Source organism: Neolamprologus brichardi, chromosome 7, assembly GCF_056152115.1.
Source record: "Neolamprologus brichardi isolate AB-2024 chromosome 7, ASM5615211v1, whole genome shotgun sequence".
Taxonomy (NCBI): domain Eukaryota; kingdom Metazoa; phylum Chordata; class Actinopteri; order Cichliformes; family Cichlidae; genus Neolamprologus; species Neolamprologus brichardi.
In genome coordinates this window covers 11285483-11298971 of record NC_142110.1, presented here as the reverse complement: position 1 = coordinate 11298971, position 13489 = coordinate 11285483, and the positions used below count along the sequence as shown (strand labels likewise).

Below are 13489 nucleotides of genomic sequence, written 5' to 3'. Positions count from 1 at the left end.
CAACAGCTCAAGCTGGTGTCTTGTAATGGTATGAGGGATATTTTCTTGGCACACTTTCAGCCTCTTAGTATCAGCTGAGCACCATGTGTATGTGTGTGTCACAAAGCTCATATCATCTCAAACTGCTTTCTTGACAATGACAATGTGTTCACTGTACTCAGATGGCCTCCACAGTCATCAGATTTCAATCCTGTAGAGCTCATTTGGGGTTTGGTGATTCTCATCATGGATCTTCAACTGACAAATCTGCAGTGACTATGCAATGATATCATGTCAATATGAACCATGGTGTCTGAGGAATGCAAAACGACGCTTTTAAGAGATTACTATTGGCCAAATGATAGCATTATTTCTGTAAATGGTCCCCATCTGTAGATATGTGTCTTTTATTACTACAGTACAATTTAGAGCAGATTTTATGGACAGGTTTGTGCATATGGATCAGGTACCTGCACAAGTCATTGGACCCAACTTTGAGAACCACTACAGCAGACGCATATGACATTCAGACACCTCAGATTCAGTGTTACTTTGGGGGCAGGGGGTTTGGTGGAAGGACCTCTAATGAATGAGTTCAGACCAGGTGTGGTGGAATGACAGCGAAACACCGGTCAGACTGATTTCCCATAAGCTCCTTCATTCCGCCATCCTCCCTGCACACCTGCTGCAAATTAATTCATTAGAAAGGCAGAGAGTGCTTCATACACAGACACCGTGGAGACGCAAGACTGAGAGTAAAAACTACTTTATTCTTTCATTCTCTTCAAACAGAAAAATTAGAAATTCTTTTAGTAAACATGTTGATCTTTAAGAAATCTCCTTTATAGAAATATTGTGACGGTGCAGAGATTAATGACAGTGCTCCACAGTGAGGATGCAGATTGGTGCATCTCCATGACAACCACGGAGAAGGCAAGGGGTAAGGGTAGAAAAGAGAAGGGGGGAGAGGGAGTAGAGCAAGAGAGAGAAAGGAGAAAATGACATCAACAAAGCAAACATGCCCTGACAATAATAACGAAAACGTAGACTCAAACTCCTCCTGTGTACTGTAAATGAAAAAAAACAAAGCAAACAAAAAATAAAAATATGTCATGCGGTATAGTACAAGTCAGAGTTTACAGTAAACAAAGTGGGGTTACTGACTTGAGAAATCAAGCAGTTTCAAAGGTAAGTCTAAGCTTAAATTTGTTGTTGCTTTGGCAGCCGTGTGCATGTTTGCGTGTTTGTGTGATCACATGTGCAGCTGTTTGTTATGCTAGTGCGTGTATGTGTGTGTGTGTGTGTTTGTGGCGTGACTTGTGGTGTACTGTACGTATTCACCAATACAGCATAGCCCTTTGCATACCTTTACAGATGACACGCAGCCATCTCTTAATAATCCTGTAGTAACATGACATGGTAATTTAATGACAAGTGTAGATCTGTAATAATGTCAAGCATTCTATAAAAGCTGCCTGTTTTCTGTCTCTTATCACATATAGGACTCCCCCCGATATTAAATGTGAATAATAGTAACTATAATAACTATAATATTCTTTTTTTCTTTTAAACTAGATTTTCTCTGTACAAATACATACGTAGATACACACACTGGGCAAAGCAATCACTTTTTCAGAATAAATCTATATTATCTATTTACAATATATCCAGTATATTCTGTGGTGCAAAAAGGTACAAGACGTGTTTGGTATGTCTCAGTCGGATGATTCGTGATGTGCTGTACAAACTGGCTCGAAACCATCAAGACAGACGACACGTGAGGAAATCAGTTATTATTCCACGGACATCTTCAGTTTTCCCCCTGATTTAACATTCAGTACACATGTGCATGTCTGCTTATATAATATTTTCATTGCGTAAGGAGAATATAAATAGGTGAGAGGGGAGACGTGGTCTAGTGAGGTGATTTGGGTCAACCCTGTGTAGAGCATTTTACTTCATTTTAATATAGTTTTGGAGGTATAGCTGTAGGAAATTAAGCCTTCTCTTGAGTATGATGGTAGCAGATGGCACTTTGTCTTGTGGTGCTCAAAGCACCAAAAAATACACATCAGAAAATTAGTAGCAATGTGATTTCTAGAAATCAAAATCCAATTTGTCAAAAAATAAATAAATAAGTAAATAAAAAATTCACTTCGGTTCGATTCAAATCTTGTTGTGAGCAGTTTTAATCTGTCCACCCTTTAATGGACTGGCTGCCTGTGCGGTGTGCCCTGCCTCTCACCCTTGATCCTGAATATAATAATGGATGGATGCCTACAACTCAAACTCCAGGAAAGTTTGGACAATGTGTAAAATGTCAATAAAAACACAATGCAGTGATTTGAAAATCTCATAAGCACATTAAAAAACGTGTAAACAAATGTTTAATCTGAGATATTTTATTATTCTAGAAACAATATTACGCTTATTTATAATTTGATGGCAGCAACCCATCTCAAAAAAGTTAGGATGGGATCAACAAAAGGGGAGGAACAGCGTGTAAATATAATACTAAATAAAGGTTAATTGGTCAGTAACATGGCTGGACATGAAAATTGCATCTGAGTGAGGCGGAGTTTCTAAAAAGCAAAGATGGCAGAGGTTCATCGACCTGCAAAAAACAACATCTACAAATTGTGGAACACTTTCAGAATATTGTTCCTTAATGTAAAATTGTAAAGATTGTCAATATCTCGCCATTAACAGCACAATGGGCCTTCACGCAGCACCGCTTTGAAAACAGGCACGATTCTATCATACAGTAAATATCACTGCATGGGCTCACAAATACTTCCAGAAAACCCTCTCTGTAAACGCAAATTGCCATCCACAAATGCAGGTTAAACAACCATAATGTGAAGATGATCTAGAAAATGTGTAGTCTTCTCTGGATCATTTAAAATGGACTAAGGCACAGTGACGCTGCATCCTCTGGTTTAAAGAGGATAGGACACCACCACGTCTATCAACAAGACAGTGCTACAGCAGGTGCACTAAACTGCAGAAATATTACAACAACACGGCTTTGCTGACACAGAGGTAAACACGGCCATGTCACAACATTTCTTTTAGATGGATTGCTGCCATTGAATTCCTTACCTTTACATTATCAGGGGGCGGTTACCTCAATTTGAACATTTAGTATGTTTTCTATGTTATATTGTAGATAATCATATGGGATTGTGTGATCTGCGAAGTGTTGCATTATGTTTTTATTAATTTTGGGGGGGAGATTGGGTTGTACATCCAACCAAAAAAGTGTTCAGGTACAAAACATTACAGCTCAGCACTGGGACCTATTATTTACATCCTATCATGGTTACGCCTCTTGTCATAGATGCTTCCTTCTGCCATTTTTTCCACTTTTAGCAGTGCAAGGCAAGTGCTATCTACAGTAACTCCATTACATTCAAAAGAAGGCAGGCATGTCCACAACTGAGCAACTCAAACCAGAAGAAAAAAAAATCTAGATGTAAAAACAGCACTACAAAGCATAAGAAAAACATGGATATTTGATTTTTGGATGACGTTTTCTTTTTAAGTTTCCCTAAATCCAAAGGTAACATCCCTATGCACAAGGCAACCTGTTTGGAGTAAATAGACAGGAGGAGAAAGGCTTCTTTTAGCCTTGGTTAGGATAAATTACCAGCCTGGCTCCCTGTTGCCCATCGGTAAGCAGGCTGAACAAACAGTACAGAAGCATTCTCCCCTCAGTACAACTCAGAGGTGCAGATAAAGTGTTACATGTTGCAGTGCAGCAGACTCTTTCCTGAGCTGTGTGAGAGCACAACTTCAGAATCACAGCCCACAGATACTGTGAGAATATCTGCTATCTGTTCAATTTTAGAAAATCATGCAACAGTGGAGCACCGAATCATGATTGTCGTCAGGATATTAATTTAGGATAGTTTAGTTAGTAGCAGCATCCTTGCTTACTACACTAACTCGTAGGTGGTAGAGACGGTACGGCAATTTATCTTCTTTGCCTTTTTTCACGCACACTGATTATGAGTTCCCTAGAAAATGGAGAAACAAATAAGCTGGTGCTCTTGTTTCTTCACATTATGCAGAGATGAAGGAAAATGATTATGGTATAAAGTAGTTAGATTAGCTGCAAAACGATCTCTCACTGAGTGTGGTAATACTGAAAACAGGAAGATGCCATGAACATCATATCCTCAAAGAAAACAGAATCTTCCCCCTTTTTTTTTTTAAAGATATGTCATGTCTTTTCAGGGTGTTTTTTTCTGACACTCCAAGCTCACGTACACTTGTTGGATAGGCGACATTTAAAAATGCTAAGTCACCATACACCCAACAGCGTGAAATCCAGACAGACAACAACAGCTGCTACCAGGTGACAGGCTGAAGAGAAAAGAAAGAAGAAAAGTCTTTCAGAAATACCATCAAAGCTACTCCATGTTTAAAAAGCACACAGCCAAGTTAAGACTATAAATAAATTCTGAGGAATGCATTTAAGTCACACAATATAATCTTTACTTTACTTTTTTTTGCACTTCTTTTGTCTTACTATTCAAAGTAAGCTGACTTGTGCTCCAGCATGTGTTTGTTGAGTGTGTGTGTGCGGATCTTGTCTGGCGCGGGGAGTTTGTTACGCAGCTGATGACCTAAACGATGCTGCGGGAGCCGCTGGAGTTGCGCCTGCGGGTAAGAGGCATGGTGTGGTGAAGGGGCATGGGTGAGTCGGGTGGACAGAATTGGTGGGGATGGTTGTAAGGTGGAGGAGGTGGCGGCAAAGGGGGTTGAGGCCCATCTCCCTCTCTGACACGCGCAGGTGTTGACAGGGCCGACTGGATGAGCTGATGGGTGGCCGGGCCTTGGCTGAGGAATGCCTCCATCCGTCCTCGCCCGCTCTGGTCCATGACAATCACCTTGACAATCTGCTGGCACTGGATGAGTGTTTCTGGGCGGAGATCTGCGGCCTGGACTGGGCTGAGCAGGGCAGGTGGCGCAGCCAGAGCCAGTGGCGTTGACTCAATGCTGGGCTGGCTCAGCTGATAGGTCTGCAGCCTGTTGTGAATTGACACCTAGTTTAGGAACAGTCAGAGAACGCATGAGGAGTTACCAGCCTGAACGCAGCCTCTACGCAGCCCTCTGGTGTGTTACGCACATGGGCATGCAGGCATGCAGTTAGGTAGTATGTAGAGCGAGCGCATGCAAAACACACACTCTCATTTTCTCTTGATCATCTCTTTCGATGATTTAAAATTGAGTTCACATATTTACACGCACCAGCCTAGGAAGAGAAGAGGGTTGCTGGGTAAGACGAGATTTTCTTAAGGAATTATGGCGGGAACCCTTTGGATTTTATGAGTGTCGGAGTGCGACACAGGGAGTGGTCATTGAGTGGCAGACTGAGAGGCTGAAAGATAAGGGAGTGCCAGACAAGGAAAGAGGTGACACCGAGGGCGTGGTGTCTCCCTAACACAGGGACTTACAAATCTAAGGGACTGATTGAAAGGGAGGAGAAGGGGGCTGGGAGTACGGGCAAAGGAATAAAACAGAGAAAACATCTTCTTTCACTTCGCCTACTTACAGGAAGGGCTGGTTGTACAGACATGCACACACTTACCCACACACACAACAGACCTTTAACAGTATCAAGCTTATCTGGCTTTGTAGATGTATTCTTGGAGCCAGCCAGGCTTATGGTGGCTTGCAGTGGCTTATACAGTAAGGCTGGCAAGCAGCAATTGATGAGAGAGGGAATGCTATATAGCGAGTAGAGTGGCTGCTCATCTACTCATGAGGCACAGTGAGAGACAGTTTGTAGCACCACTACACCAGAGTCCTCTCAGCATCCTTTGTATCTATGGCTGCATAGTCAGGATGTGCCTCAGGTGGAGCTCTTGTAAAGCAAAGCATAAAGCACACTTTCTTGTCAGGATGAGGCACAACCCTTGTCCAACCACACACACGCACACACACACATATAAAAACCACACCCACAGAGCTGCAGACGCAGATACTTACCTGAGGGAGACAAGAGCAGCTTTGGCACTCACCTCTACTGTGTTGTTGTTGCCGGTTTTATCGTACGCATCCTGGCCTGTGGGGGGAAAACAGGCAGATTTCAGCTTCACATACAGAATTTCGAAAATGTCAGAAACAGACTCTCAAAATACATTTTGCACAGAATCAACTGAACATGTCATGTTTTCATATTTTAAAACTACAGTTTTCTCATAACTAAATACTTAAATATCCATCTGTGCTGGTGGGCAGTGTTTTAGTCAGTCAGTCTGGCTATTTAAACAGTGCAATTAATTAATTTAATAGGGCAATTAAATTAATATATAGTAAAACCAAGTACACCCTTATTGCTTACACTGGAATTAAGAGTGTAAATGGCATCCAGGTGCTGCTAATCAAACATACACTTGATTAACTGATCATTAGCAAGTGTGAGCACCTCTATAAAAACAGATGTTTTTAAGTTTGCTGGTCTAGAGCATTCAGGTGTGTGTTAACACAATGCCACAGAGACACTCAAGGATCAGACCGTGCAATGGTCAGAGAAACGGCAAAAAACTCAAGAGTTGCATCTCAGACTCTACAGGCCTCAGTTAGTATGATAAATGTTAAAGTTCATGACAGTACAATTAGAAAAAGACTGAATGTATATGGCTTGTTTGGGGGAGTTGCCATAAGACAGCCTCTTCTCTCTAAAAAGAACCTGGCCGAAAAGCTTAGGTTTTCAAAGTTAAATCTAAAAAAATCCCCAAACCTCTGGGACAGTGTCATTTGAACAAATGAGATCACAGTGGAGGTGTTTGGCCACGTTTGGTTATATCCAAACACACCGTATCAGCACAAATGACCCACACAGGCACGTCTGAGGCATTTGTGCTCAATCTCAGCAGTGGACATGTTATGATGTGGGCTTGTTTTGCAGCCACAGGACCTGGGACCTTGCCGTCACTGAGTAAAGCATGAACTTCTCTGTATACCAAAGTTTCTAGAGTTGCTATGAGGCCATCTCTCCAACAGCCAAAACTGGGACATGCAAAAGAAAGCACGTCAGCAAATCTACAACACATTGGCTAACCCAGTCAAATTCCAGACTGCAGATAACACATAACTTCAACATATTGTATTACATATAAAATGTAATTCTTCAAGATAATGAATTGTGGGGTGCACTAGGTTTTTCATATGACTGCAGATCATCTGAAATTTTTTTTCCACAACTGTAATTGGCATTCTAGCCTCATTATTAACATATGACATTGGTATCCATCCTCTCTCTGAAAAAGGATTGTGTATCATGATTATTTATTGAATTAGAGACTGTATCAGATCTGAAAGTCTCTAACACCTGTGTACAATGTAAAAATGACAATCGGACAATCTTTTTGAAGCTATTTCTCTGTCTTTCTTTAATATTTCAAAAGTGACAGTGATGGCTTTCTCACCAGCGTCTTTTCCAGCTTTTTCATGTACCTTTTCTCCAAGAACTTGTTCTATTTCCTATATTCCCCTGAGCAATGTTTGCATTATTATGAGTAATGTATTCTGTGTTATGCTGCACAAGCAAAACCAGCACCTGAGGGAGAGCCGTGTCCTGTATGTGCATCCATTTGCCCACCGTTAGTGTGTAAGCCATGTGGCTGGATGCCTTGTTGCCTCTCCAGTTCCCCTGCAGCATGAGAAAGGGAAAGTTCAGTGAGCCGTACACAGGTTGATCAGTATTTGTTTACATAGATTTTGAGGATTTTCCTCCTTACACTGGATGTGAATCTGTTCCATCTCGTTGACCTCTGCGATTGACTCTCTGAGCTCTTCCGCAAACTTCCTGAGCTCCTCTCCACTTGGAGAGCAGAAACTCACCAGCTGCTTCTTCTCTGAAGTAAACGGGCTCATCATGGTGACACCATGGGCATAGTCTGATGAGAAACCCCAACAAAGAGAAACAGAAGTGCTTTTGCCATAACTGTGACTGGAAAAACGAATGGATAATCCAATAATCAATACCTAATACAGATAACCTCAGCCTTTCTTTCTTCCTTCCAGTAACCCATAAGCTCTCTCAGTTCACACACCTTTTCTATTATCTTTCCAGATGGATTTAGTGAATTATTTGTATTTATAGATTCTCAGAGCTTCACCAAGTTCACAAACCTTACTCGATGATGCACCCAAGGACTCAAATGTTGATAGAAGATTGACAGCACACATAAGAGATTGACAGTAAGATGCTCTTGTAGAACATAGACAACATCTTGATGAATGTACAAGCAAAATACTCTTTCTTTAAAAACTTAAAAAGACTAAATCTTAAAAAGAATAAAAATATATCCTTCAGGATATCTGCTGTAACACTGACAACAGCGTGTTAACACTGGTATACTGGTGAGTGCTTGGCAGTTCCTTAAAGTATGGATCCTGACACTGACATTGACAGACAACGGTGCTGTGGATGGCTCAGCATTTTTCAGCACAGGGTGAAACTGCACTGGCAATAAATTGCTGCAGTGTAAAATGGCAGCTTACATTCATTGCTGAAGAGGTGAAACTGCATTCCTAGGAGACCCATAGCTTTACAGAAGGTGTATGAAGCAGAGCTTTTCTTCTTGGGACATAGCTTCAGGATCTAGAGACATACAACACGGAAATATGGTCGGTTGCATTTGGGCACATACTGCATGTTCTGAAATGGTTTCTAGTGCTTTTTAATGGTTTTTAAATGTTAAAATCTTACCAACAGTAGGTCATTGAAAAGGAAGACCTCTCTCTGGAGCTGAGACAGTTTCTGTTTGTGAGGTTTGTTGGCATCAGGCACCTCGAACAGACGACAGCAGCACACTAGACGTCTGTGGGGCACGGCGAGAATCTGGACAAGGTTAAAGAGATGAAGATGACAGCTAGCACAGAGCAGGGGATGGGCTGCAGCAAAATAATCCGTGATATAAGATAAAGAAGATTGTACAAAAAAAAGGGCAGACAGCTCTCTCGAAAGACAAAAGGAAATGCAGGACTTGCACAAAAACGCGGCTATTACTCACAGTTTTTAGGCCCATGATTGACTGCTCCACACGGCTCACATAGGTGACATGGTCTTCATTTGAGCGGAGCTCTCTCTGCTGGATCCTTTCATAAATACCTGCAACCATCTCTCTGGGGATGTCCGCACCATCATCCACACCTGAAAGAAATGAAGGGTTCATGCAATGCATGAGTAGCCACCATACACATTTTAACAGATAGGTTTAACCCCTCCCACCACAACCACCACCAGCAAAACAGATTCAGACACAACATCAAATTTGACTAAATTATAACCTGTCTTTATTATAAACTGTCTTTACTTGTTGTTTGGATTATGTGGTGGCCAAAGATGAATATATAACCCTTTCATGCATTGTGGCCACTACAGTGGACAGCTATTCAAAGGCTGTTTTCTTGTTTTTGTATCAATGCTTATGGTATGCTTGCACATAAACCACCACATTGGACACTGATGTGTCATTCCATACCCTGCCACCCACTGGTCACCCAGTGGGCTGACTAAGTGGATGTGTAAAAAAAACTCTGTGAAAATTACACGTTTAAAAAATGAAGTTCAAAAATCTTTTTTCGTGCCTAAAGATGAATAAAAATACTTAAGAAAAAACCGTCACTGAGGTTGTCATAACTCATGTATGAAAGGGTTAATTTGGGCATTCTATACCCCCTTTTTTTGCACACTTACATCATATGTAAAACATCTCACCACCGTTGCAACAGTTATTGACTGTTGCATGCACTGTGCATGCAGCTGTGCACATTTGTAAATTCAAGGCCTTAGTTTAAAACAATATATACACAGTCCTTGTTTATTCCTGCGAAACTGAACATTGTCCTTGGTCAATGTGACAAAATAAATTACATTAGAAAGGTGACGTCACCTTTGATATCCAGATTGAAGAGGAGATATCCACAAATGGTACGAGAGGAGATAACGCAGGAATAGTATCAAGGGCACAGAGAAGGTCAGAGAATGGGGAAAAAAATCCACTTTTTGATTTTTGGGTTGATTTCAGTGAAGTCAATACTTGAAATCAGATACCAGATAACAGTTCTTTAGGCTGGAAATTAAATAAGCATCTCAAAAGTTTTAATTACTCACAGACTTGACTGTGACTCATTCTAATGTGAAAATTAATGGAAGTATTAGAGGGAAAAAAAACACAGAGGAAGTTAATGGGTGTCTTGAGATTGAGTGTAAACTTAACAATCTGAATTTCAAACTGTGTGGCTGTATCACTTTTACCCAACATTTTAATGCCAAATTAGTTTTATTCCTTTGTAGGATATGAAGCTGTGAAATCAGAAAATGTGCCGTTATCGCAGTGTGTGTGCTGACATTGTATCCCGGCAGTTGTTCCACTATCACTGTGGAGCAGCACACTCAGCTGTAGAAGATAATATGAAGAAAAAATATATAATGACTGAGAAATAGATTTTCCTGTTAACTAAAGGCACAAATAACAGTGAAATCCTTTTTCCTTAGGCCGTCGTTGCCGTTAATATATGTATCTGCTGAATGGATGGAGAGAACATTCAGAGCTATGGGAAGCTCAGCTGGAGCGATGAGTTGCTTCTGGAAAACCAAGCTCAAATCATTAAATCTCACGCTAAGTGAGCCTCAATTAAATGGGCCGCCGCCACGGCCTCTGGGGCAGCGCTCCGAGTCAGGGATATCAGGAATCTCTTCCTGCACTGATGATGGTTTCCTTGATGGTACCGAGCATAGGCAGCCAACCACAGCCTCTTTGAGTAATTTACTTCAGTTCAAGAAGCTGTCACTCACGGGCCTGATAGTGAGGTTGAAGTGAGGTCGATAAGAGAGTGCCTGCTGTAAAATTTTGACTTCCCCTGCCATCTGCCCTCTTTTTCATCTTCACCATCATTCTTTCCACCACACCAATCCACTGTGAGTGATCTACAGTAGAGGGGCACGTATGTATAAACAAGTTTACTATTTATAACCAGTGCTCGTGCCCTTCTGATAAAACCACTTGCTATAAATGTTGAAACATGTCTGCAGCTCATTATGCTAGCTCTGCCCACAGGGACAGTTAGCTCTCGCATGCCACGTAGAGTAAAACCTGTAGAAAAATACTCTCTGCCTCGCAGTTCGAGCACATTCTTACCTCTTAGGTTGCGTATGAAGTCATCGAGGCCCATTTTTCGCTGGGGTTTGATGTTGGGCGAGTACATGTCAGTGTTGAGGAGGACGACAGCAAAGGCCAGAATGAATATGGTGTCTGGATTGTGAAACTGCTGCACCACGTCAGGATTACACATACAGTACCTCTGACTGTGGAGAACAAAAAGGAGTTATATTTTAATATTTTTTTCAGTGGAGGTCACACACTTCTCTGTTATGTTTTTGAAAGCAGAAAATATTAAGCATTGCTGACGCAACAATGCTGAAATCCTGTTTATTAGCCAGACAGAATCCTGAGGAGTATTATTTCTTTTGACAGGATAGATTGAGGTGAATTTTTGGCATTGCTGTGTGTTTGCAAGACACCACAATTTTGTTGTCGTAACAAAAACATCACAAAAATGTAATACCAGATTTTAATACTTGTGTTCACTGCAGTGTGTTAAAAATGTCCTAGCAGCACAGAAATACATGGAAAAACTAAATGAAAAAACAAGATGATGATGATGATGACGTGAAATCACACTCAGATGCCAGTTTATTACATACACATGGATAATATTCATGCAGCATGACGTCAAAGTCCTGTCATGGCTATTTTTTAACTTGCATTCATGCAATGTAATACGATGCATGGAGTTTTGATTTGGTGAGCCTATCGTGCACTCGTCAAGTGTAAAATTAACAAACAACATAAGAAATATATGCTCTGCGTTTATATATTTGCGTATGTGGATTTCTTACAAATACGGTGCTGTGCAAAAGTCTTGAGCCACCCCTCATTTCTTCTTTTGGTGCAAAGAAAATGGGAAATATGTGTAGGTGAAATGGGCAAGCACGAATGCAAAAACAGCACATGATTCAAAAACAGGGTTTCTGACAAGCTTGAAGGTCAATATTTAGAATAATCGCCTTTATTCTTCAAAATTGCCGCACTCTCTTTGGCAAGCTTTCTTGTAATTTCTTTAAGTAGTCTTCAAAATTAGTACTTCATGCTTCTTGAAGGATAGTCAAAGCTCTTCTTTAGATTTTGTCTGCCTCTTGTTTTGTTCTCTGTCAAGATGATCCCACACTGCTTTAGTAATGTTGAGAACCACACTCTGGGCAGGCTGTTAATTCATGACTGGTAGTGTTACATGTTGTGTTTTTCTACACAGGTATGTTTTTATTGCATTGAAAGTGGAAACACTGCCAGGCTGAAAAGCAGACGTTGTCTATCAGATGCTTTCCAGACGGTATTTTACGGTGGATGAAAATCTAATTGTACTTTTCTATGTTTATAATTTCATCAAGTTTTAGAAGATCCTAAACAAACCATGACAGAGCCTCCACCATGTTTTACAGATGACTGTAGACACTCACTGTAGTATCGCTCTCCTGACCTCTGTATAATTAACAATAATTTGAACCAAATGTCAAATTTGGATTCATCACTCTACAAGGCCAGCAGCCACTGATTTTCAGTCCAGTTCTTGGGTAATTTGCCACACCTCAAACTTTTCTTCCTGTTTCCCTTCCTTAAGAATGGCTTCTTGACAGCCACCCTTTCACTGAGACCATTTCTGATGATGCTCAGCAGTCAGATTCACCGCTCAGGGCTTGTGTCAGTTCTTTTCTGAATTTTTCCTATTTCCTGGAAAAACAACTTTCAGATAGTGTTCAGTTGCTGTAGACTGATCAATGGGTTCTTTGATAGGTTACCTGTGATGTGAAGAATGTGCATTTTTATGGCTTAATGACTGGAAATGAAAGTGGTCATTTACAAGGACTGCACTGAAAATGAGTGACAAAGCAGTACTCATATTCAAAGAAAAACTCTGAAAGACCTTCAAAAACCTGGGGAACTATTGACTAGCTCGAGACCACTTTAAAAAAATGTAAAAGCGGTTGGGTTCCCTGGCAGCAAAATATGAAGAAGGAAAAGGTGGCTTGAGACTTTGGCACAGTTATTTACACACACACGCTAACACACAAACACACACACACACACACACACACACACACACACACACACACACACACACACACACACACACACACACACACACACACACACACACACACACACACACACAACTGATTGGTGAGTTCATGCTATATAAAAAATCCGGACATCTTTAAGAGAGAAGCTTACACACTGATCTAGTTATAAAGACAGTAGGTTCCTGCTGTAATTTGAAGGTAGATAATTCTCTTTCTAATCTCACTAATTAACTTTAGCTCAAATGTGAAGCCGTCACTCCACCATATATGAAAGACAGGACAGCAGAGACATTTGACAGTGCAATATAGCTAAGAAAATTCTCCCATTTTGTTTAGGAACCAGAGATGCTG

At 40.9% G+C, this 13489-nt stretch overlaps 1 protein-coding gene across 2 annotated transcripts in view; it reads right to left on the bottom strand.

The window, feature by feature from the left end:
• Window positions 1–732: 732 nt before the first annotated feature.
• iqsec3b (IQ motif and Sec7 domain ArfGEF 3b) overlaps window positions 733–13489 on the bottom strand; it is a 34704-nt gene continuing 21947 nt past the window's right edge. Inside the window, exons 8-15 of one of the 2 annotated variants that reach the window (XM_006789398.2) lie at window positions 11139–11305; window positions 9009–9148; window positions 8705–8836; window positions 8497–8596; window positions 7731–7889; window positions 7550–7642; window positions 6009–6052; window positions 733–5030 (exon numbers count right to left, since the gene is read on the bottom strand). In XM_006789398.2, the coding sequence (XP_006789461.2) occupies window positions 4611–5030; window positions 6009–6052; window positions 7550–7642; window positions 7731–7889; window positions 8497–8596; window positions 8705–8836; window positions 9009–9148; window positions 11139–11305 (1255 nt within the window). In that variant the 3' untranslated portion in view covers window positions 733–4610. The remainder of the gene's footprint in view (window positions 5031–6008; window positions 6053–7549; window positions 7643–7730; window positions 7890–8496; window positions 8597–8704; window positions 8837–9008; window positions 9149–11138; window positions 11306–13489) is intronic. The other variant, XM_006789399.2, reaches the window with a different exon arrangement.